Genomic DNA, 26,280 nt, shown 5'->3' with positions numbered 1-26,280 from the left:
TCCCATGTCCCAAATGTAATACAAGAAGTGAACCTTTTAGGGATGGCAGAGAATTCCGCCACGGATCTCGGTGAGGCCAAATGCCAGTGCATTCAGCCCCCTGAACTCCGTGTCAGAATGGCCTGCCCCCCTGACCCCCTGCGGATCCCCCCTGGGATGAGACTTACCTGGGGCGGATCTTCCAGGTGGCAGCGGCTTCGGCGGCTGCGGAGGCTGGTCCTCCGACTGGCTGCCACCACCACCATTTCCAGTGTTAAAAAAAAAAAAAAGATGTGATAGGCTACGTAAAGTTTTACGTAGCCTATCATGGCTAGATTAAAACAACAACAACAACGTTGCTGCCACCATTTGCGTTCCTTATTTTGGCCCGTCTTAGTCTACGTAAATATTTACGTAGAGTAAGATGGAGAAAATAAGGGGGAATGCAAATAGCGTCCGCCACGTTATTTGTGTTCCCCTTATTTTCGCTGTCTTAGTCTACGTAAATATTTATGTAGACTAAGACAGGCCAAAATAAGGAATGCAATTTTTTTTTTTTAAAGTCAGACGTGATAGGCCACGTAAAGATTTACGTAGCCTATCACGGCTGACTACAGGGATGCAAACGGCGGCAGCTACGGCCGCCGCCATTTGCGTCCCTGCTAGCCAGCAGCTGGATGTCTGGCTGCTGGCGGAGCTGGCCAGTGGCTCCGCGGAATCCCTGCGGAGCGGAGCAGGCCGGCGAGGATTCCGGGGAGAAGGACAGAGCACCTCCCCCCCCAGTGGAACCCGGCGGAGACAGGTAAGGGCAATTTCGTACATCCCTAGAACCTTTGAGATGTTGACCTTAGGGATGGATTCAATTGTTAGTCTCTCCAAGATCATCATTTTCTTTTAGGTCAAGCTCAATCCGTCCAATTTCTGCATGAGCTTGCTTTTTTTTTTTTTTTAAACTCATCCCTATAGAAATGAATATGCATTTTCAGAAAGTATGCATTAATCTAAGCCTCTTTGGTTGCATTTTTAGATGTGTGCACCCGGGGTTGGCATCAAGGGTAGACATGGCTGGGTAACTCCTGAAGGACCACACCCCAGCAGGGGCCCACTGACAACAGCTCCCCTGGACTTGCTCCTCCTCTTCACCGTTGCACCCTCCTTGATCACCTGCCTCTCACTCTGGCCCAGACAACAGCGGTGAGAAGGAGGACCAGTAGATGTCATTGGTTCTCTGCCATTCAAGTGAGCAAGTGGTAGCAATGATGAGTTGGAGGATGAGGATCAAAAGAAGCTGGTGACCGTGGTGGTGAGAAGGTAGACTCACTGAGGGAGGGGGGTCATTGAGGGGGTCTTGCCCAAGGGCTCTCAGAAACCTGGAGCTGGTGCTGCATGGACCCAGTGAGTGAAGTGTGTTCATGAGCATTTTGGAAATGTGCACATTTCTGTTCGTGTATTTCCTAAATACATGCATATTGTCAATAGCATTTTCTTCTGTTTTTGGAATTCATTGCACTCTTGGAAATGCATGGATATCTGACCACAAATTGTGTTCAGATCCTCATTCAAGGTGGGGATGTACGAACTGCTTAAATCTAGGGATGGGTGAACATGCAGTATGCATTTCACCTTCTCTGTGTTCCTGAACATGAGTGTCTTTTTTCCATTTGGGAAAAATGCACATTTCCCCCCATAAGCTAAAGCGTGAACATGGAAATATTGGGGGATTTACATAAGTGCGCAAGTGTGTATGTGTACACATTTGAACATGAACGCAAGTTTGGGAAATTGTGAAAATGTCCTGAGAATTGCATACCTGCTTGTGGCTGGCATTAGGGGTGTACGGATGACTTACCCCGTTCCGCTGTCCGCTGAGGGGGGGGGAGGCAATCCGTCCTTCCCCCCCGAATCCTCCCCAGCCAGATCCGCTCTGTGGGGAGCCCATGGAGCCCCCGGCTGGGGCCGCCCGCAGCTGGACATCCATCTGCTGCTGGGCTGCGGCTGCTGCCATCTGCTGCCATCTGCTGCCGCTACGCCATTGGCATCCCTGCCTTTTGCCATGATAGGCTACGTAAATATATACGTAGCCTATCGCAGCTACTGCAGGGATGCAAATGGCGGCCGCTACGCCATTTGCGTCCCTGCGGTAGCCGTAATAGGCTACATATATATTTACATAGCCTATCACGGCTACTGCAGGGACACAAATGGCACCTCTGCATTAGCCGTGATAGGCTACGTAAATTAGGGATGTACGAAAGTCACTTACCTTTTTGCAGGGGTGATTCGCGGGGGGGGGGGAGGCGCGCCGCCTCTCCCCCCGAAATCCTAACCCGGCCAGCTCTGCTCTGCGGCAACTCGGCGGAGCCCCTGGCTGGGTGCATCTGCAGGCTTGTGGAGCCTGCAGACGCAAATGGCAGCGGCTACGGCCGCTGCCATTTGCGTTCATGTTTTTGGCCGTTCAGGAGCGCTCTGGCGGCCTCTCCCAGTAGATTCCAATAGCCAACTCAAGACACAGACGAAAGAATTTCTTTTCAAAGCTTTAATCCTTTTACAACTTAATGACTCTTTCATATGCTAATCACCAGCGACTAAAGCAAGGAACAGCAGGGTGGCCTAAGCTTCAAGTAGTCAGTTGATCCCCATTTGAAAGAGAGTCACTTGAAGACCCAGAACTTATGGGCTAGGGAGAGATCCTCCCTCTTTCCCTTGGGTCCATGGGAGGCGGCCGCTGCTTCCGCGCCAAACGGGCGCTATGCCTCCTTTCCGTGTCCTCCATCGCTCGTCGCTCTTTGCGTCTGTGTCGAGCATCTAAGAAGCCCCCCTCCCGCATTCCCTCACTGCCAGGGTCGCTATCTATCTTAGGAATGCTGGCAGGAGGAATCTCTGCCAGGTGCTGAGCCTGGGAGGGATGAGCTGGCCCCTCTCCCACGGATAGCTGTTCCTCCTCAGAATCTGAACTGCTCTGAGGCTCTCTGGGCTCAGTTTCCACCCTGACACAATGATAGGCTACATAAATATTTATGCAGCCTATCACAGAGAAAGACAGGGGCGCAAATGGCAGTTGCTACACCATTTGCGCCCCTGTTTTTTTTACCGTGATAGGCTATGTAAATATTTACGTAGCCTCTCATGGCAAAAAACCAGGAACGCAAATGGTGGTGGCTACGGTGGCCACCATTTGTGTTCCCTTTTTTGCTGTGATAGGCTACATAAATATTTACAAATGGCATCCCTGCGTTAGCCGTGATAGGCTACGTAAGTATTTACGTAGCCTATCACGGCCTAAATGGGGAAGCGAATGGCAGCTGCAGCCACGGCCACCATTCGCAAAGCAGCGCGAACGGCACCAGGTAAGTGCTCCGTTTGGCGCTCCTTTCATGGGGTGGTGGGCTTCATTCTGCCATGGATTTCAGGGGGCCGAATGCACTGGCAGTAGACCTGACTGAGATCCGTGGTGGAATTCTCTGACATCCCTAACGTAAATACTTATGTAGCCTATCACTGCTAAAGTGGAATGGAAATGGCGGCCGCAGACGGGGGCAGCCATTCCCGGGGCAGTGGACGGCTGACAAAGGTAGGCCCCATCCCGGGGGAATTCCGCCAGGGATGTACGAAAGGGACTTACCTTGTCCCGCAGCTTGCTTCGCGGTGGGGGGGAGGCGCTTCGCTTCTCCCCCCGATGTTCAGACGAGGGTGGGGAGGCGCCCCGCCTCACCCGGCCGAAATTCAGGCCGGGGGGGGACGCGCCCTGCCTTGCCCAGCCAAAATTCAGGCCAGGGAGAAGCGCCCTGTCTCCCCGGCTGCAAAAGAAAAAGTGAAAAAAAAACAAAAACCGTGATAGGCTACGTAACGATTAACGTAGCCTATCACGGCTAGATTTCCAAAGTCAGCCGTGATAGGCTATGTAAATCGTCACGTAGCCTATCACGGGTGACTTTGGAAAAAAAAAAAGTGCGTACGCAAATGGCGGCGGCCCATGGGCGCTGCCATTTGCGTTCCTTATTTTGGCACATCTAGTCTACGTAAAGATTTACGTAGACTACTGCGAAAATAAGGGAATGCTATTTGCGTTGCCCTTATTTTCGCCATAGTCTACGTAAATCTTTACGTAGACTAGATGTGCCAAAATAAGGAACGCAAATGGCGGCGCCCATGGGCCGCTGCTATTTGCATACCCGCATTTCCCCCCCCCAAAGTCAACCGTGATAGGCTACGTGACGATTTACGTAGCCTATCATGGCTGACTTTGGAAATCTAGCCGTGATAGGCTATGTAAATCGTCACGTAGCCTATCACGGGTGTGTGTTTCTTTTTTTTTTTTACTTTTTTATTTTGTAATGGCGGTGGTGGCAGCCGGTCAGGAGACCGGCCGCCGCCCCCGCCCCCGCCGAAACGCCGCCTGGAGAGACATTTGGCCACGGTAAGTCCCATCCCGGTGGGGGCGGGGGGCCGGTGGAGGGCCGGCGGAGAATTTCCCCAACACTTTCGGGGGGCCGAATGCCTCGGCGCTTGGCCTCCCGAAGATTTGTGGAGAAATTCTCCGCCATCCCTAAATTCCGCGGGGTGGCGGGGGGGATTGCACAGACTCACTGGAGTCCGTGGTGGAATTCTCTAACATCCCTCTAACATCTGTCATTGTGAACAGAACATGTCTGCATGATGTGCGAACAGGAACAAAATTCTCGTGTACCTCTAGGTAAATCTACAAAAGAACAGCTCATTGGAGTGAATTGTTCACACATCCCCAATTGACCTCTGCTGCTGAGTCCAATCCAGGGTTAGGAATAGGTTTTGCCTTTATCTCAATTCCCACTCCATGATATCTGGCTAATGATAGCAGTAGACTTTGCCTTCTGGTCAAGCTCATTTGGCTGATGAAGGGAGATATGAGGAATAATTCAATAACATTTGTAAAGCACTTTGAACATGAAAATAATGTGCAAAGTAAGTGATGATGTAATAATTATGATTATCAATTAACCGATGGTACCAGCTGTGCTAGAAGCAGTATGGAATGTCTGAAGGAGAAATCACTATCTTTAGGGTTTGACTACTATAAAGTGTCTCAAAGGCACAGTGAATTGCATTGACATGCTAATAGCATCTCTATTTGGATTAATAACATGCTCTTTCTAACCACTGGGTGGTTTGGGGTTTCCTTGGTTTTTATTTGGAAGGGAAGTTGTGCTTAGGAAGGTATTATGGATGGAAGTAAGTTCCACTGAATTCCATGGGTATTAGTCACAACCATAGAATCAAACTGTGTTGGATACTGATCACTTGATAACGTGTGATCCAGGGTGGCCATATAATTGTTAGGCTGTTGGACTAGGATTGGCGAGGATTAACTTCCTGGACCAACTGGGTAACCATGAGTCAGTCACCTGCTAAATTACATCACAGACTTACTTCGGAGTAAGACCCATTTAACATAATGGGCCTTGCTTTTCAGTAGACATGCCTAGGGCTGCAGTGTGTGTCACCTCTAACTTTAACTGGATTGAGGCCAGTATAATAATGGCTTCCTCATCCGCACCTTTCCATGACCTAGTTTCTAGAGTCCTCTGATAGATGTTGGGAAGGCTTCTGAACATATGGATCTGAGCATGTACAAAGCATCATCATCTCATCACTGTGGGCCAAAGCCTCTGAGGGAGAATAGTTTTGGGCCATATTTCTTTCTAATGAAAAAACAAATAGTCCTATATGTCTTGGAAAAGGTGTAGTATTTATTATTATTTATTTATTTGAAATATTTTTATGCCACTCAGCCAAATGAGCGGTTTACACCCAAGGAAAAAAGAATGGGCAGGGAAGAGTAATGATTAGTCCATAGGATTTGCCAAGAATAATTATATGTTTATTATTAATGAATTCATAATATTTATATTGTTATTTATATGCCTTTCTACAAATGTCTACAAGATGGTGTACAACAGGGATGCATGAGAACTTTGTTTCAGTTCACAAATCACTTGAAAATGCCGGGTTTGCAACCCCAAATGTGAATGGGAACAGATGTTCTCTGAAAATGTTTGCAAATTTCCGAACTTGTGTTAGTAAAATGTGCACCTAAAAAAATGTGCACATTTAAAAATGCACACATTAAGAAATGTACACTTTTTTTTAAAATGCTCACTTTTAAAATTTTGCATTTTCATGTTTTGTCCATGGAGGGAAAGTGTGCACTTTTGAAAAAGTGTGCACATTTTTCCAAATGTGCAGTTTTCCCATTCAAATGAACTGAAGTTTGAAGAATTTCAGAAAGGGCGAGTATCCCTGGTTCTCCTATCCCTAGTGTAGAACAACTCAATTAAAAACAGTAACACACAATAACATAAACACAAAAACATTTGGTTTTAATTTTTGTGAACTGCCCAGAGAGCTTCAGCTATTGGGTGGTATAGAAATGAAATAAATAGATAGATAGATAGATAGATAGATAGAGAAATAAATAAATAAATAAAAAGCAATTAAAATGTATTATTGAAACAGCATTAAACAACATTAAGGCTTTACTGCCCTGAACAGAACAGCAGCAGGGGAAAAAAAAAAAGTTTGTGTACATTTCAGCAGTTGAAATTGCATCTTTTGCTCTTTTCCTCTATTTGAATTGTAATGCAATGCTGGTGATAACATTTGTCCAAAAGCAGCGGAGGGGATGTCACATGGTCCTTCAGAACAGGACAGTTCAGCAACAACTTAATTGGTGCTAGGTGGGGGAAATTATTGCCCGAAATGTACTTGTTGATGCAGTTTGCTGAGATACGGTCCCTCTGAAATGTGTGAATTAGCTCTTAAACTCCGCCAAGAGGAAATCTTTCACCATCATCCTTCAAGCTGGCTCTTAAAAAGACATTGAAAGGAGGAGGTGGGGAGTCGGAAGGAATATTCAGGCTCAGGGCCAGCATCAAAGGTAGGCGTGGCTGGGCACCTGCTGAGGACCAGCACCCCAGCAGGAGCTTCCTGGCGCTTGTCAAGGGCCCACACTCCAGAAGAGACCCACTGACAAGCACCCCCTGGATTTGTTCTCCTCCTCCTCCTCCTCCTCCTCCTCCTCCTCCTCATTGCAGTCTGTTTTTTCACCTGTCCCTCTCTCTGGCCCAGACAAAGGTGGTGGTGTGAAGGAGGATGAGCAAGACAAGAGATGCTACAGCCTACTTGCTCACTCACTCTCTGCCTGTCAAGCAAGCAAGCAGTAGCAATGATGAGAGAGAGGAGGAGAAGCGATAGGTAGGGGTGTACGAAACCCCACTTACCTGGCTCCGCTGGGTTCCACGGGGGGGAGGGTGATCCGGTCCTTCCCCCGGAAACCTTGATGGGGGGAGGCGATCCAGTCCTCCCCTCGGAATCCTGCCTGGCCGGCTCCGCTCCGCGGCCAGTCCGCGGAGCCACCGGCCAAGCCAATCCACAGTGGGGCCACCATCTGCTGCCGGGCTGTTGCGGACGCAAATGGCGTCCTGCGTAGGGGACACCATTTGTATCCCTATGCTAGGCTGTGATAGGCTACATATATATTTACGTAGCCTATCACGGCTAAAGCGGGGACACAAGTGGCAGCCACTACGCCATTTGCGTCCCTGTCTTTTGCTGTGATAGGCTATGTAGATACTTACGCAGCCTATAATGGCAAAAGCAGGGATGCAAATGGTGTAGCGGCTGCCATTTGCGTCCCCGCTTTATCTTTGATAGGCTACGTAAATATATATGTAGCCTATCATGGCCTAGTGTAGGGACATAAATGGCGTCCCCTATGCAGGACACCATTTGTGGCTGCAGCAGCCTGGAAGACAAGCTGGAGCTGCAGGCAGAGCCGCCGACAGAGCTGCTGCCGCCGCTGGAGGCGCTGCCAGGTAGGTCTGTTACGGGGATTTTGGGGGATGGTGGGGAGGTAGTCCATTCCGCCACGGACTCCAGGGGGCCAGATTCTAAAGAATCCAGCCTTACTGGAGTCTGTGGAGGAATTCTCCAACATCCCTAGCGATAGGAGCCAGTGGTGATAATGGTGATGAGAAGGGAGACTCTCTGAGGAAGGAGGTGTTTTGAGGGTATGTTGCCCAAGGGCCGTCAGAGACCTTGGGCCTGTAGTATGGACCATTGAGACATTATTTTCTGTCCTTATCTATCCACCCTCCCCATGGGTTCACCTGAAGCAGGTTGTTTCCACCTGCTGTGTGGCAGGGCTGGCCCTGATCACCACTCTTCACATGGTCCTCTTCTGCAGGAGCATGGATGCAAACCCCTGAGGTGTCCCATCTTCACCAGCTGTTCTCATTTTCCTCTTGACCTCCTCTAACCTAGTAGCTGCTTCATCTTTGGAGAATTCTAACTAGGCCATAAACATTTCACCCTGCTTGACATGCTTAGCATTTTAAATCATCCCTCTGAAGTTTTAATATTGCTGGCTACCAGCCTTGTAGGTTTCCTATGTGTGTGAGTAGGAACTCAACTGGTTTCATCCTATGGGCCTTCCTAGGCAGGCAGCCAACCCTCCAAGTTCCAGCCCTTCTTTCTGGCCCAGACAATGGTGGTGGTGATAAGGAGCAGCAGCAGATGTTCCTGCCTGCTTGTTCACTGGTTCTCTGCCTGTCAACCAAGCAAGTGGTAGCAATAATGAGAAAGAGGATGAGAAATGATAGCAGCTGGTGACAATGGTGGTGAGAAGATGGACTTACTGAGGGAGGGGGCCCATTGAAGGGTCTTCCTGAGAAGCCCTCAAAAACCTGGAGCTGGCTGTGTTCATGCTTAAGATTTGTATTTTTGTGCGTGTGTACATAGGCCTTAATAGAAAAAGAAGAGGGATAAAGTTGATGGATAAAGGAAGGAAATGAAGGGGATATGAATGCTTGAGATCAATTCTCAGGAGCCATTTTTTATTTAAATGTTGGATGGCAGTCCACCCCCAACTGACCAGCCACAATCTTTCCCAGACCCAGCACTTGTCATGGAAAATTTCCCATAATTCCCCAGACTACCTGAGATAGTAATGCTATGCCGGGCATGATGGGATATTTAACATGGTGGGGAAATTGCCAGAGCTACCTATGGCTTCCAGATATAACCACAACTTGGGGAAAGAGCACCCACCCTTCTTGATTTTCCACAATGCCTAGGAAGTTCTCTCAGTCCAGCATATTGTGTGAAAAGCAAAACGGTAGCTTTTGGTTGGGATCAACATGTTTTTGTCACAGCCACCATTTTGCTTTTCTCACAATGCCCTGGATTGACACAGTGTCCACAAAGGGCACTGGGGAAGAAAAAACATGTCAGGCATCAGGATATTTGCCACTTACAGGAGCTTTGTCACTATTTACATTAGAAAGAAAAAAGATAAAAAAGCCAGCCATTCCACCTTGCTGCAAAGTACCCCCCCCCCGCAGCATAAATCTTGAGAGGTGGGGGGATAAGACGGCTCCCACTGCAGTCACTTTGAGATCCCACTGAGTTCACTTTGCTGAGCACCCCTTCAAAAGTTGAACAAGCCCTGGTTTGAAGTTACCATCAAAAATAAAACCACCCCATCCTAGGGATGTCCGAAGGTCACTTAGCTTTTCGCAGCTGTGATTCGGGGTGGGGGAGAGGCGCTCCATCCCCCCCCCCGGAATCCTCCCTGGCTGGCTCTGCTCCACGACGGCTCCATGGAGCCGCCGGCCAGGGCCATCCACAGCCTGCGTTCTGGCCATGGCCGGGCTGCTGAGGACGCAAATGGCGGCCACTGTAGTGGCCGCCATTTGCGTCCTGCCAGGCTGCCATGATAGGCTACATAACTATTTACGTAGCCTATCATGGCAAAGAGCAGAAGAAACGCAAATGGCGGCCGCTACGCTGTTTGCGTCGCTGCTCTTTTCGTGATAGGCTATGTAAGTATTTACATAGCTTATCATGGTAAAGGCAGCCATGCAAGTGGGTAAATACTTACGTAGCCTATCACGGAAAGAGCAGCGGCGCAAACGGCGTAGCGGCCGCCGTTTGTGTCCCTGCTCTTTGCCATGATAGGCTATGTAAATACTTAAGTAGCCTATCATGGCAGCCTGGCAGGATGCAAATGGCGGCCACTATGGCGGCTGCCATTTGCGGCTGCAGCAGCTGGCCGAAAGACCAGCCCGGAGCCGCCGCCAGTGGTAAGTTTCATTCCGGGGGGAATTCTGCGGGGTGGTGGGGGGTGGGAGGCCGTTCCACCACGGGTTTCAGGGGGCCGAATGCCAGTGCATTCAGCCTCACTGAAATCCGTGGCGGAATTCTCCGCCATCCCTACCCCGTCCGCAGCACCGTGGGGGGGAAAAAAAAAATGGTGGACATAAGCTGAATTGTCGCCACCAGGGCTCAATTTTGAAGGTTGGTGTGTGTGTGAGTAGGGTGGCCACATGTCCTCTTTTATAGAAGACAGTCCTCTATTTGATTAGGGATGGTGGAGAATTTCTCCCCGAATCTTCGGGAGGCCAAGCGCTGACGCATTCGGCCCCCCGAAGTTGGTTGGGAAATTCTCCGCCGGCCCCCCGCCCCCCCCGGGACGGGACTTACCTCCTGCGAATGTCCCTCTCGGCGGTGGGTCCCAGCGGCGGTTCGGCAGCGTTTCGTCGCGGGTGGGGGCGGCGGCCAGTCTCCCGACCGGCTGCTGCCGCCGCCATTGCAAAAGAAAAAACTAAAGTAAAAAAAAACAAAACACACCCGTGATAGGCTATGTGATGATTTACGTAGCCTATCACGGCTAGATTTCCAAAGTCAGCCATGATAGGCTACGTAAATCGTCACGTAGCCTATCACGGGTGACTTTGGGGGAAAAAAAAAAGCGCATAAGCAAATGGCGGCGCCCATGGGGCGCCACCATTTGCGTTCCTTATTTTGGCACGTCTAGTCTACGTAAAGATTTATGTAGACTAGACGTGCCAAACTAAGAAACGCAAATGGCGGCGCCCCATGGGCACCGCCATTTGCGTACGCGCTTTTTTTTTTTCCTAAAGTCACCCGTGATAGGTTACGTGATGATTTACGTAGCCTATCATGGCTGACTTTGGAAATCTAGCCGTGATAGGCTACATAAATCGTCACGTAGCCTATCACGGGGTCTTTTTTTTTTAACTTTTTGTTTCGCGGCCAGGGAGACGGGGCGCTTCTCCCCGGCCTGAATTTTGGCCAGGCGAGGCGGGACGCCTCCCCCCCCTCGCCTGAACTTCGGGGGGAAAAGCGAAGCGCCTCCCCCCCACCGCGAAGCCAAGCTGCGAAAAGGTAAGTGACTTTCGTACATCCCTATATTTGATGTATTCTATTGCTTTTTAAATTATAAGCATTTCTAAATTTGCATGTATACATATAAATTAGCATACACAAATATTATGCAAATTGTGGTCCTCTTTCTTTCTTTCTTTCTTTCTTTCTTTCTTTCTTTCTTTCTTTCTTCGGAGATGCATTTTCTCTTTTTTGGTGATTTGTAAGCAGCCACCCGAGGGGCGAGGGCCAGGAAGGCATTAGCACAGTGGGCCCTCTAAGTGGTTCTTGGGGGCTTAGCAGCTACCGGAAGATGTGTGCCAATGCCAGTCCTGTTTCTTAGTTTCTAAAACAGGGATACCTTTTGTGGAAGTGTTGTCACTCACAGCATCTCAGTGTTGCGACCGTTGCGTGGAGCACCTATATCTTTAGTTGTCACAAACAATGAAAAGCAGATCCAAAGACAGCCACAGCTCATGTACCTTTAATCATTGTGTAGAAGAGGGAATTCAGTTAGTGCAGCTTGTCATACAGTGAAGCAAAAAAGCAAACTGGCTGAAATTCCTTCTTTGATGCTATTAGAAGTCATTCCATCACCCTACCATCTGGTCACCCTAATGGAGAAGGAAGAACAAATGCTTTCCAAATACACTTCTCCCCTCACCCTGCCACCCTTTATTCAATCTTGAATATATCCAAGAGCATACCTTTGAAACTTGCTGTAAATCTTGCCTCCGCAGTAGTGCCTCTGTTTTTAAGCTGTCTTCATAGCGTCAGGTCAGTATTGTCAGATTGTTGCAGACCAGGGCCTGAAGGCCACACGATGCAACCACTTGCTGAAGTTAAGCAGGTCTAGGTCTGGTCAGTGCCTGGATGGGAGACTGCATAGGAAATGGATGGAATGGGAGAAATGTGATTTATAGGCTGACACTTCAGACCTCTCAAAGATCATTCCAGGGAAAGTTAGTTACCCTTTATCAAGCTTCTGCCTTTCACAATAGCCAGCAAGGAAGATGAATGTTCTCAGAAATTTTGTAAGGAGGGTCTGTAGCTCAGTGGTAGAGCACATGCTTTGCATACAGAAGGTCCCTGGTTCAATCCCCAGAATCTCCATCTAAGGGGGCTAGGAAAAAATCCTGTCTGAATCCCTGGAGAACTGCTGACGGTCAGTGAAGATAACGCTGGGCTAGATGGACCAATGATCTGACTCAGTATAAGTCAGTTTCCCATGAGTTTACAGTCATAAGGTGGTTTAAGAAGCTAAATGGTGAATCAAATTGGATTGCTTTGTATTTGGAAATATTCAGTGAATGCTAGGGATGTTAGAGAATTCCGCCACCGACTCCAGTGAGGCTGGATTCTTTAGAATCTGGCCCCCCGGAGTCTGTGGCGGAACGGACTACCCCCCGCCCCGTGAAATTTACCCGGGATGGAGCCTACCTTGTTGGCTGTCTGCTGCCCCGCGAATGGCTGCCCCGGTCTGCGGCCGCCATTTCATCTCCACTTTAGCCGTGATAGGCTATGTAAACATTTACAAAGCCTATCACGGCTAACACAGGGATGCCATTTGCGTCCCTGCCTTTTGCCGTGATAGGCTATGTAAGTATATATGTAGCCTATCATCATGGCTAACGCAGGGACACAAATGGCATAGGGGCCGCCATTTGCATCCCTGCGGTAGCTGTGATAGGCTATGTATATATTTCCATAGCCTATCACAGCAAAAGGCAGGGATGCAAACGGCATAGCGGCTGCCATTTCTGTTCCTGCCTTTTGCCGTGACAGGCTACGTAAATATATACGTAGCCTATCACGGCTACTGCAGGGATGCAAATGGCGGCCGCAGCCCAGCAGCGGATGGAAGTCCGGCTGTGGGCGGCCCTGGCCGGTGGCTCTGTGGGCTCTCCACAGAGCGGAGCTGGCCAGGGAGGATTCTGGGGGGGAGGGATGGATCGCCTCCCCCCCCCAGCAGATGGCCCCAGTAGAACAGGGTAAGTAATCTGTACACCCCTAGTGAATGCTTTTGCATCTAAGAGATTAGACATCAATGCTTTCACATTTTGGCTTTGAATATGTCTAGGTGATATCCTCTCTCTCTCTCTCTCTCTTCCTCTTCTGCCAGAAACCACTACCGAAATTGCACGCCAGCTGCTGCAGCAGCGGGAGCCCATGGGAGATGGTGCTATACGCTCACCTTCAGCATTGTTTTCCCTCATAAGGAAGATGTCTGCTATCTGGCCTACCACTTCCCTTACACCTACTCCACTATGATGGTAAAACTGGTTTTCCTGATGAGTCCCCAGAAAGTTCTGAAGTGAATGGGTGCACTGGTAGCTTTGTTGTAATACTGTTTAGTGGAATATTAATGTTTATTTTATTTTATTTTATTTTTATTTATTCACATTTGTATTTAGGCTGCCTTTAAGGGTGGAACCCTCTCAAGGCAGCATACACAATAAAAGAAAACTCACAAAGTGGATACATTAAAAATCAGTAAGACAATATGCAATCAAAATCCATAAAAGCAGAGGTTACTGATAAAAAAACAATTAGAACATATCAATAAAACCAGCAGCCCAGACATTACAGGAAGGCCAGTGAAAACAGGGGGCCCTCAGAGCTTTCTTGAAGATCTGCAAAGAAGAGGCCTAAGGAACCCTGGATAGAAACTAATTCTAGAGCTGTGGGGCCACTTCTGAGAAGGCCCTTGTACTCACCAGCCTAACCATCCTTGGCAGCAGGCAAGTGTTACTCCCATCAGTTGTCAAATTATTGCAGGCTGTGCACGTAGGAGGGTTGTGATGAAATCCTCTTGCCTTCTCCAATTTTAGATACACTATGCCATTCAGTTGCTTTCTAAAAAAAAGCAGTTAAGAGAACAATCCTATGACCCCTAAACAGTGTCTGGGGGAGATGGGATTTTTCAGTTTCCCAGCTACAAGCTCATAGACAGACAGAGCTATGAACTCGTAGCTGGGAAACCATGCTCCCCGCCCCTTCATAGGCGGGGCCGAGAGCACCACACTGCCACTACCTCCATGCTCATAACACAGAGCATGGAGGAGTGAAAACAGGGTGTTCTGGGGGATGGGAGAAGACCATGGAAGCTGTTTTAGACAGCTTCCTATGTGGTCTCCAGCCCCATTCATGCCCCCTCCCCAAAGTTGCACTTAGACGCATGAAAACACACATATAAGGCAAAGTGCAGGGTGGCTGCAGCATGGAGGGAATCCTCTCCTCCATGCTGCTTCTGTCCTGCATTGGATAGGTGGTCACCTCTGACGGGAGGTTGGAGGTACCCATCTATCTCTATAGGATTGCGTCCTAAGAGAACCATCATAAAAGGTAAGGGAGCAGGCATGCTCTGGCTGCTTGTAAATTGAGCATTGATCCCCAATTCATAAATTCATGTTCTCCCCAAACTACACACAGGAACTATAACATCCTGCAGCATTAAGGGACAAAGGATGCTTCCATGCAAGGCTTTTATTGTGCAAATGCTTAGCGTCATTAACAGAATTTTACTGGGAATCCAGACATTCTCCTCTTCCATTTGTAACCTTCCTGTGTTCTCCCACTGCTTCTTCCATCTTTTTTCTTGGCACAGAAAATCCCTTTGGGAGGGAAAGAGAGAACAGCTGCACAATATCTTTTGATTGTTCACACCATGAGCCATGCATGTGAAAGCACCGGGGTTTCACAGGACTGCACTAGATCAGGCTGCAAGTTGCAATCATGTGTTTGCATGCTTCCCCATCTCAAAAACTCCTTGCACAATGAAAGATAGCATGTCAGGGAGAAGAGTTCACCCTATCCTTTCTGTTGTTGTTGTTGTTGTTAATGTTCATGAATATATGGCAGGGGAGAATTCACAGATGCAACTTTTCACCTGCAGCCTGAAGTGGTATAGTCCAATACAATCTTATGCATGGTTACCTGGAATCATTCCCACTGTGCTTAATTGGGCTTACTCTCTACTAAAGTGTGCCCAGGATTGCAACCAAATAGTGCAATCCTATACATGTCTGCCCAGAAGTAAGTCCCATTGACTTCAGTTGAGCTTATTCCCAGGTATGTGAGTATAGGACTTCATCCTAACTGTGTCAGCTGGTCCTGAAAGCAACATTGAGCAGGTGTCAAAGAGGTTAGGGATCCTCCTGCAAATTCAGGAGGGGCTGTGTCATGGCCAAGGACTGGCAACCCTCAGCGACTGAAGCTTCCAGTGCCAGTGACTCTGGGGAGGCATCAGAACCAGTTCCTGGTCCTTCAGAAGTGGGGCCCACTCCCTTGGACACCATGTCTTGTCCACACAACCACCAGAGGTGCCACTACCCTTTGACTCTAGGGAGTGGACTTCAGACTTCTCCAGTGAATAGGGAGACCCTGGGAAGCAGTCCCCAACTTCATTTCATAGGTGAAGTCAATGCTTGCAGGAAAAGGCGGCTGCTGGCCTTTTGACAGCCAGATTCACCACCTGAAGGGGTGGAGTTTCCAGAGAGACTCTCCTGGCTTGACTATAAAAGCCTGCCAGTTGCTCTCAGACTCTGTTGGAGTAACCATTCTCCAGGTCCAGGATTGCTGACCAAGGTCCTGAAACTTATCAGTAAGTTCTAGATGTGTGAGCCAGCCACCTTGACCACACTGAGCCTCTGTGCCTGAGCTGTCGCCCAGGACAGATGATAGATTCCCTGGTGGGGCACGACAGGCTGTAGTTCAGGGTAGATCACCTGCTTGGAATTCAGAAGATTTGTGGTTCAGTCTCTGGTATCTCCAGGTAGGGCTGAGAAAGACCTTTGCCTGAGACCTTGGAAAGCTACTGCTCAGTAGACCATACTGAGCTAGTTGGACTAGTGGTCTAACTCGGTATGAGCCAGCTCCCTATGTTAATAGTTATATAGAAAAGGACATTTTAGGGAGTACAGCTTTTTTCTCACTCCATGACAAGCTAGCTGCATCTTCTGAAATCACTTCTTCTATGCAACAACCTATTGAATGGTCAGCATTGCTATCTAGTAGCCTGCACCCCCAGAACATAGGATATTTCTGCTAATATCACTGTTTACATTGCACTGCTCTTGCAATTAGATGTGGCTATGCAATGAATGATGTCACTGGGGGGAGATCAAGTCAACGGAGAGTGAGGGCGATGCTTCCTGCATTAGTCACCAGCCAGTCAAGATCATGCAATGAACTGGATGATGTCCTTATTTGCTGTACCCAATCAGAGTTGGCTATGTGATGTCAGTGGGGAAAAAATAAAGTTAATTGGAAGAGTGAGTGAGAATAAGAGGGGCCATTGTAAATTAACGTCTTTGCAAGCAACTGCCAAAATAATAATAATAAAAAGGGACATATTTTTCAACATTGCTAAAAATATTCCTGAAACAGGGAGTAGTTTCAGCTCTATACGCTACTAAATTTAAAATGAATGGAAGGTGTATCTCCTGTGCATACTAAGCTATTTCCTGATGTTGACCAAATCATGATGTCTATGGACATCTTTTCAGTGACGGCTTTGACTAGGTTGGCTAAAAGAACTCACAACTGTCTGCTGGAGAGACTAACTTTTTGTCATGGGAAAATAATTCCATTTTTGCAGACTGGTTGGTGAACAAAAATCTGACTCATGAATGTGCATCATTAGCTTTTATTTTCCAGCATATGTCCATGCAAAACCTGTGTGGATTTCCCCATCCCCTTCCTTTCCTTCAGACCAATAATGAATACAAAGTGATTTAGCAACTGAAGGGCTCAGTTACCTGTACAAAGCATTTGAAAAGATGATAAAATCCCATATGGAAGCAGTGACTTGGAAACACTGATCATAATCTAATATACATTTAATAACTGCAGGTATATTTACAGCACAGTTACGCACACTGTGAGGAGACCACATGGAAGGGCAGGATTTGATACCACAGCTGCTTTGAGAAATGAATAACTGTGTGTACTTCAGGGTGATGAAATGGTTATCGACAGATTCTTGCTGCATGCTTGGCTGTAGAAGACAATCAATGTTTCATTGCACAACTTCTGATTTAAAAAATGGTGGTAACAGGGCAGGGCCAGGAGAAGAGAAGAATGGGTTAGATGGACAAATAGTCTGTATAAGGCGGCTTCTGCTGTAGCCACTAAGCTGAACACAGCCCTATATTAGCTATTGTGCCTCAGAAACAGTCCATAGGAACATGGGAAATGTCTTCAAGCAAGTGAGACTGTCCATTTTGCCCTTTATTCTCTTCTTTTCAGGGTTTCAGAAAGGGGTCTTCCCAAGTCCAGCTTGGAGATGGTGAGGGTTAAACCTGGGAGCTTTTGCATACAAAGCAGCTTCTCTACCAACAAGCTATGTTCACTGGCTAGTGATGAGTGAGATTTTTGGTTCAGTTTGGTTTCGATGAGAATTCACCAAAATTCTCAACATTCTTCTTTTTTTGGTCAAATAAGGACTCGAGACTAAAAAAAAAAAAATGCAGGAGAAACTGAAATGAACATATTCATCTACCGAGGCCCAGGGCTTTGAGTGCTGAGCTCATCAAGGTCTGGATTCGAATCCCTGTATATTCAGTCATGCTTGTGCTGAGTTAGGGTTGCTGCCTCTGTTTTTGACAGACTCCTCATCTTGAACAGCTTTATTTATTATTGCATTTCTATACCACCCAATAGCTGAAGCTCTCTGGGTGATTCACAACAATTAAAACCACAAAATAGATAATAAAATATAATATAACATGTAAAAGTTTAAAACAGTATAAAAGTACAAACCAAAATAAAACCCAGCTGCAATGCAGGGATTTAAAATACAATAACAGATTTAAAATAGCAAAGCTAAAAGACCAGAACGCCTCAGAATATTTTTTAAAAAGGCCTTCACCTGGTGTTGGAAAGACCACAATGTAGGCACCAAGCGAGTCTCTCTGGGAAGCTCATTCCACAACTGGGGTGCCACAGCAGAAAAGGCCCTCTTCTTGGTGGCTACTCACCTCACTTCCTTTGGCAGGGGCTCCCAGAGAAGGACCGCTGAAGATGATCTTAGCATCCAGGCAGGTACCTACAGGAAGAGACAATCCTTTAGATAACCTGGGCCCAAGCTGTTCAGGGGTTTGAATGTTAATACCAGCACTTTGAATCAGGCCTGGAAATGGCAGGCAGGTACATCATGGCCCTCTCCATGCTGTGAATAGTTGTACCTGTTGAATGTGGCTGGTGCAGGTGGATGAGAATTTCATTTCAATTCATTCTTGATGAAAGTGAAACTGTCAGATTCATTCATCTCTAGTCACAATGCACCATTAGCTCATGCCATTCACGCTCAATAGGATGCTGGAGTGTACAGAGTCTTGGTTTCCTTCAGTAGGATTTTTCATTTGTTCTTAAGGTTTTTTTGTTTGCGTGTTGTTGTTTTTCCCAGTCTCACCTTGACGTCCTGGAGCAAATCAGGAACCCAAAGCAAGTCTTCTTCAGGAGGCAGACACTGTGCCATACGCTAGGAGGAAACCCCTGTCCTCTGCTCACCATCACTGCCATGCCTGAGACGGAAAGTGCCCGTGACTTGGAGCAGTTCCGTAAGTCGCTGATGCCTTTGGCATTTGTTCGTTTCATTGGGTTTGTAGCTCACTTCACCTGGAAGCTCACTGTGAGTGACAATGTACATCTCAAAATCATATGCAATGGGTTAAAAGGTATCAGGTAAAATCCAGGGCTGAGCTGAAACTCCCCAGTCGTTTTCACTGCTGTTGTGTGTGTGTGTGTGTGTGTGGAGACTTCCAGGATTGCTATATGTCTGACAGCCCTCTTGAAATGTGGTCTGTTTGTTCCATCGAAGTCCTTGAGACAAAGCACTGCTCACAGGGAGATGTGCAGGAAACCCCAAAGGATTTTTTTTAAGGGAAGAACTAGATAATGGTTCGATGCCGTGTATAGAATCCATGTAGGATGGTTGCTTCAGGGACAGATGTGTATTAGGCAACACCTGCTTGTTGGTTAAGGTGCCATTCAAACCTAGGGCATGCTCCAGGAATGATAATAACAATGCTTTTGTAAGGATGCAATCCATGTTATTTATTAGATGGATTGGCTGACAGAGACCGAGCCACGCTGTGTGCTACAAGCCTGCCTCCAGGTGAGGGTGAATAATTGTGTACATTTTAAAGTTTCATTTAAGCAGCTTGGTTAATTATTGCTTTGGGGAGATGCACCGGATCTCATTCCCTCACCTCCTTGATGCCTTGCATTGCTTTGATCAATACCTGTGCTTTGTTCCCCTGACTGTGTTTTGACATGTTCTCCAATCTACAGGGTCAAGGGGGTTGGTGGTGGGGGGTGGGGGGCGTGCTTTGTGACTATTTCATAGGGTAAACAACCAAATTTGTGAAAACACCACTGTTTAAAGGCCTCCATCACACCGATACAAATGGAGGTTCCTTGGGATTTGCTTTCACTGCCTGAGGATAGGCCATGCGGATAGGAGCTATGATTTGCACAGGGATGTGACCCGGAGCTCTGGAGACCGAGCCTGGAGAAGCATGAAGTAAAGCTGTTGATATCTCTACTGCTTTCATTGTTCTCAGTCAGGCATGAGCCCTTCAGGTCCACAAGGAGCTTTGGCACTCTTCCTGGTGTTACTTCCTTTCGAAGTCCCCCCCAGAGCAAATTTCCTTTCCTAGAGAGCTCTTACGAAATAGCACATGTGTACAATGCCGTTTATCAAGCCTTGGTGGCCATTCTATTTAGCCATAGTTTGACGAGGTATTATGCTTATTTTTGCATTTCAGGAACAGTGCTAGCTTTGGGAGATTGCCGGGGAGGGGGGCAGACAGCTTGCCCTCGGAGGGTCCTGTGACTATTGGTGGCATAGAAATTAGTATACCATCTGTATTGTATACCATCACAGAGCTCCTTGTGGCATCAAGAATGATGGACACCCCATTTCTGGTGTTGTTAGGGTCCAGTAAGGTCAGACCAGGGCCAGACTGAGAGATTTTGCTACCTGAGGTGAAAGACAAGATGGCTCTCCCCCTCCCATATTGGACATGGTGAAGCCAAGTGGAGTGGCAGTTGAATTTTATGTCAATAGTGGTGAGGGGACAGCTTTCTGCTCTGCATCTGAGGGCAGCAGGGTAGCTTAGAGGTTGCAGGACAGGCAACATGGCACATGCAACAGAATATGGCCACACCCTACCTGCCAGAATCCACCTCCTGAGGTGACTTCCTGACTCTGCCTAATGGTAGGGCCAGTCCTGAGCCAGACCCTTAATAGGTCCGCTTTGGGGGTCTGTTTCCTCCGCCTGTGAGCTACCCTGGTGGAAGAGAGGGAACAGCACCTGTGCCCTACAACCAGATCTCCCATCTTGAGCCTGCCAGTGCTGTACAGGTGTCCCAGATTGAGCTCACTGGTGCTTTACAGGTTCCCCAGTGATTTACAATTTCTATTGCAGGCCTCCTGGCATATGCTGGTATTCCTCTTTGGCTTCTACAATGATTGCTTAGTACTTACCAGTAACAGAACATGGGGAAGAGAGGAATAAGGAGCTACCCCAGTATTCATCTTCTATGCATGGACTCACTGAGGCCTGTATGTTTTATACATCCCAACACCCCAGCCCTTTTCTGATTCTAGAGATAAGGATCAGCTGTTCAAGCCACACAAAACTGCTTATTAAAATGTTGCTCTGTCTTCAGAAGAGGGTGACAAAAAAGAGAGCCATTGAAGAATGTGTTGAGCTTCTCACTGCCTCTCAAATACCCCTGCTCCCAATGTGCTGAATTTCCAAAGAAACTGGTGTGGCTGGTTTCACCCCCTGCCCCTCCCCACACCTCAGCTCCAGTGCCTGGCTCCCCCTCCCCAGCAAGTTCATTTTGAAATCTGGATGCTAAGTGAAAATTTGTGATCAGCTCTTGCATTGTCAACAGAAATAAAGATTCTGCCCAGGACGACTCTGGTATGACAAGTGTAACACTTTATTATGCATTATGTTCTGGCTGCATCTTACAGCTTAGAAACTGCACCGATGGGAGAAATTAAACTGTCACAGAGTCAGGCACTTAATGCCCAAGTTAAGCAAAGACATTGAGGTGGTTACTGTGGTAGCCTGTGGGGCTTGGAACTAGAACTGAGCCAAGATGACTCACACTCCTTTTGTAAGAGGTTTTGGTGGTGCCAAATCACCTCTCTTACCATTTTTTTCTTTTAAGCACCTGGCAAACATGTTTGCATATTAATGGATAGCACCCTCATTTGCATCTCTGCCCACCTACTCTGGGATCCTCCTGGAAGGCTGTCAGGTTGGGTGTGGGGGAATGCAGTGGGATGGTGCTCTATGAGCAGGAAGTGTACTAGATGAGTAGATAGCCGGTGTCTGGGGGGCAGGTGGGGGAGGGATTGAGGCTCACAGGTGAAACTGGCAGCATCTGATGGCAGTCAGATCAAGGCAAGTAAATTCCCATCCAGTCAGCAGAGTCAATTCATAGTAGGCAAGGCCAGGTTAAGCAGATATAGTTTGGTTAAAGTGCACAGGTCAAGGCACAACACCCCACATCAAGGCAAAAGGAAACAGGACCTTGGATAGCTCCAAGTGCGTTGGAACTCTCTCCTACTAGGACAGCGGTTCTCAACCTGTGGGTCGCGACCCCTTTGGAGGTTGAACGACCCTTTCACAGGTGTCGCCTAAGACCATCGGAAAACACATATTTCCGATGGTCTTAGGAACCGAGACACCGCTCCTCTATCCATCTCCAGGTGGGTCCACCCACATGCAGATACGCCCACATACGAGTACCCGGCGTGATGACATAATCGCGCCAACCTCATCACATACACCCCATACAAATACAGGTGTATGTGACAGGGTTGGCGCCATAATGTACTTATGCGGACCAGTCACACATGTGTAGAGAGCAGCTACTGTGTAGAGAGCAGCTACTGTGTAGAAAGCAGCTGCTGTGTTGAAAGCAGCTACTCTGTTAAAAGCAGCTACTGTGTTGAAAGCAGCAGTATTGGAGGTAAAACGACACTTCATGAATTATAATTACTGGGTAAATGTAAAATCATGTACTGTAAAATCATCAAGTACTGCAAAAAAAAAATATCTGTACCATGGGAACTTAATCTGGACGCTTATCGGTCTTTTTATATTCAGCTGTGGTTGATGTGAATACTGCCCCCTTGTGATAGTAACAGGTATGTAAAAACAACACAACACAGAGAATGGTAAATCATAGGAAACTTTAATGAACTGTATTGACTGAACTATGCCATGTATCATCTTTTGTATTATTAAAGCTATTGTTATATATTATTTTCATTAGCAAACCATCCCATGACAATGGATCATGTATAATAATTTTTATTATTAAAATAATAAAATAAATAATTTTATGGTTGGGGGTCACCACAACATGAGGAACTGTATTAAAGGGTCGCGGCATTAGGAAGGTTGAGAACCACTGTACTAGGACAATAGGAGGATAGTGTCTTAGCAGGGAGGTAAATACCACGGAAGCCCTATGTAGGCTGACAAGATCCATAATATGGCGAGCTCCACCCCTCTTGGAGGAGCTGACTGGACTTAAAGGGCTCTTGCCTGATTTTGTACCCTAAGACTTCTGTGAGCCTGGGAAGTTGGAAGTTCTGCTGGGGACTCATCCTCTGATTCAGAGTATGAGGGTAGGGCTGTGTCCTCTAGCTGGGAGGCTCCTGATTAAAGCACTGACTGCCCTATCCATGAGGAAGTAGCTTGTGCCTTGTCTTCAACAGAATCCTCTGCTGCACAAGGGGAGGTCTGAGGGCTAGGGGTCATGGTGCTTAGCAGCTGCCTCATCAGGACAGTGTCCCCTGATTACACGTACGTGTGTGTGTGTGAGAGGGGGGAGGGATCAGAAAAGGTGTTCTTATATCTCTGCTTCTTTTCTGTATTGTGCTGTATGAAAGTGTGCATGTTTGTGTGGTGTATGTGTATGAACGTGCACCCACTGTAAAATTGGGAAATATGCTGTGGAATGCCATATGTCTGTATAATTCCATTACCAAATATTGTATTATGTGACTTGACATCTAAGTCTATGGCTTCGCTTGCTTTTTTGAGTGCTCTGCTCTGCATGTGTTTTGAGTTCTTTCATGAATTCATTGATTGTCCTTGGGCCTTATCCCAGCTTCCATGTCCACAGCTTCCATGTCCACATCTGTTAATATTTTCTAGAGTGCCTTCTAAATGCTCAGTTCCTTAACTTGCTGCATGAATCTGTGCCATACATCTGACTTGATGACTGTCTGTGGCTGTGCTCACCAATCTGAGGTATTTGCTTTACATGTAGCTTATTTTCTGCTTTCTGATTTTGGTACAGCTGTAGACTGGATGTCGTAGGTTGATTATTTGTGGCCTGACTCAATACATGGATGGTGTGGATTGATGGCAGGGGACTAGTAATCATGTGCAATAGCTGCATAATTTAGATAAACAGAGTCTTTTCAGTGTGTTCCATTGCTGAGCAGGGTCGGAGGCAAAAGCCATGCTCTAGTCTGGCTGATGGTCAGGGTCTAGAGATGGCAGACAAGGGAAGCCTGTCCTCGCAAGCAAGTAGCTCAGACTGGGAAAACAAGCCTGGGGCAACAATTAGATCAGGGGAGGGCAACCTCCTGTATTTGGACCTAATTCAGCCTGCAAAGGTAGACCATCTGGCCTGCTACCTACCATGATTCCTCCAAGGGTTGGGACTTGCAGGCCAGCTCACCCCCTGGCAAAATCCCCACATCATCTCCAATCTGTAATTGGAGATGGCAGCAGGGTTTTCCCTGTGCATGAACATTATGCAGGATAATCCACAGTTTCCCTGATCATAGATCTGAGATAACAGTGGGGTGTGTGGGTGGATGGGGGATTCACTTGTGAAGCACCTTCCACATTTGGGATAGCCCCCATAGGGGTGAAACATCTGGGACTAATTTGTCCATGGGAAGAGCAGTTGGGGAAGACTTGGGGAAGCTGTCACATAGGAAAAGTGGCTTGACTGAGCCAGTTCAGTCAAGTGGCTTCCCCTGCCCTTGCCTTCCCAGTGGGAGAAAAGTGCAGGTCAGGTGAAGTGGCTTCACTCCATGCAGGCCTTCTCCAGTGGTAGAAGGCCTACATGTGGTGAAGCTGGTTCAGAGTGGACACATTGAGAGGATCATCCTCCCAACACACTTGCTGGGAACTGAATGTCAGGGTGTGTGAGAAATTAGGGTTGCAGGAATGAGGAGGCAGGTTTAGCCTCATGTTCCATCAGTGACCCCTGATCCCAAACCTCTTTATCACCTCACATGCAAGTGAACAACTATTATTCATTCCAGGAACTCACATCAATGGGAAGAGCTTCACCCACTGAATACCAGCTACATCATGATGCAGCCGTTGAAGACCCATGAGTCCTGCTAGGAACCAAAATTAAACCCTGGTTAGAAGGGAGCCCTGTGGATAGCAACAGTATCTTTTCCCCAGAGGAGTTGTGCTTAAGGAATGCAGCCACCATGCAAGCAAAATCAGTGCTGTGTCATGTCTCCAGGTTCTGAGGCCCAGGATCACCCTATGGACAACTCAGATTCAGATGAGTCACAGATTGTCCCACTTCAGAGGGAGCCCTCAGCACCCCCCTTTATGCTTTCCTGGTCTGAGGTCATGGCCCTTCCTTCAACACCTGACTCTGAGGATGACTCCCGCATGTCTTGGCCCAGATCTAAGTAGGGATGGGCAGATTCCCTACCTGCTGGTCCGTGGGGAATCCACCCACGGGGAGGAGGCCATCCGTTCCTACCCCCAGAATCCTCTTCGGCTGGCCCTGCTCCGTGGTGATTCTGAGGAGCCTCCGGCCAGCTCCGAAGTGCCAGTGATATGGCCGCCATGGCTGGCTGAAGGGGATTGATTGCAGACACAAATGGGATCCAGGTAGGGATGTCAGAGAATTCCGCCACAGATCTCGGGGAGGCTGAATGCCAGCGCATTCGGCCCCCCGAAATCGGTGGCGGAACGGTCTGCCCCCCCACCCCCGGGACAGGACTCACCTTGGGAGGATCTTCCTGGCGGCGGTGGCTCTGGCGGCGGTTCGGCGGCGGTTCGGTGGTGGCGGCTGCGGCGGCCGGTCTTCCGACCGGCTGCCGCCGCCGCCATTTCCAGTAAAAACAACAACAACAAAAAAAGTGATAGGCTACATAAAGATTTACGTAGCCTATCACGGCTAGATTTTTAAAAAACATCGTGATAGGCTACGTAAATGTTTACGTAGCCTATCATGGCTGATTTAAAAGAAAAAAACAACAATGCACGTACGCAAATGGCGGCGCCCATGGGTGCCGTCATTTGCATTCCTTATTTTGGCACGTCTTAGTCTACGTAAACATTTACGTAGACTAAGACAGCGAAAATAAGGGGAATGCAAATAGCGTAGCGTCTATGCTATTTGCGTTCCCCTTATTTTCGCCGTCTTAGTCTACGTAAATGTTTACATAGACTAAGACGTGCCAAAATAAGGAACGCAAATGGCGGTGCCCATGGGTGCCACCATTTGCGTACTCGCATTTTTTTTCTTTTAAATCAGCCGTGATAGGCTATGTAAACATTTACGTAGCCTATCACGGCTGACTGCAGGGATGCAATGGCAGCGGCTACGGCCGCCGCCATTTACGTCCCTGCTAGCCAGCGGCCTGATGTCCGCAGAATAGGCTCCGCAGAATCCCTGCGGAGCAGAGCCGGCTGGCCAGGATTCAGGGGGGAGGGATGGAGCGCCTCCCCCCTGGCCAGAATTTCGGGGGGAGGGATGGAGCGCCTCCCCCCCTCCACGAATGTCACCCTTCGAAAAGCTAAGTGACTTTCGTACATCCCTACATCCAGGATGCCATTTGCAGCCATAAAGGTCTTAGTTTAAGGTAAATGCAGCCGTAAATTGTGTGAAAAAACAGGGACGCAAATGGCATCCACTACACCATTTGCAGCCCTGTTTTACATGATAGGTTATGCAAATATTTGTGTAGCCTATCGCATGAATGAAAAGCACGGATGCAAATGGCGTCCAGGATGCCATTTGCAGCCGTAAAGGTCTTAGTTTAAGCTAAATGCAGCCATTTACAGCTGCATT

The 26,280-nt window shown here is 47.8% G+C and overlaps 1 protein-coding gene across 1 annotated transcript in view; it reads left to right on the top strand.

The window, feature by feature from the left end:
• Positions 1-26,280, top strand: part of AGBL1 (AGBL carboxypeptidase 1) — a 732,367-nt gene that overhangs the window by 122,827 nt on the left and 583,260 nt on the right. Inside the window, 2 exon segments of the mRNA XM_084816379.1 lie at positions 13,304-13,454; positions 18,590-18,743. Coding sequence (XP_084672505.1) covers positions 13,304-13,454; positions 18,590-18,743 — 305 coding nt within the window.

Source organism: Heloderma suspectum, chromosome 11, assembly GCF_057233095.1.
Source record: "Heloderma suspectum isolate Gila_16-S chromosome 11, 16-S_ref, whole genome shotgun sequence".
In the NCBI taxonomy this organism is placed as follows: Eukaryota; Metazoa; Chordata; class Lepidosauria; order Squamata; family Helodermatidae; genus Heloderma; species Heloderma suspectum.
This window is presented reverse-complemented; position numbering and strand designations above follow the sequence as displayed.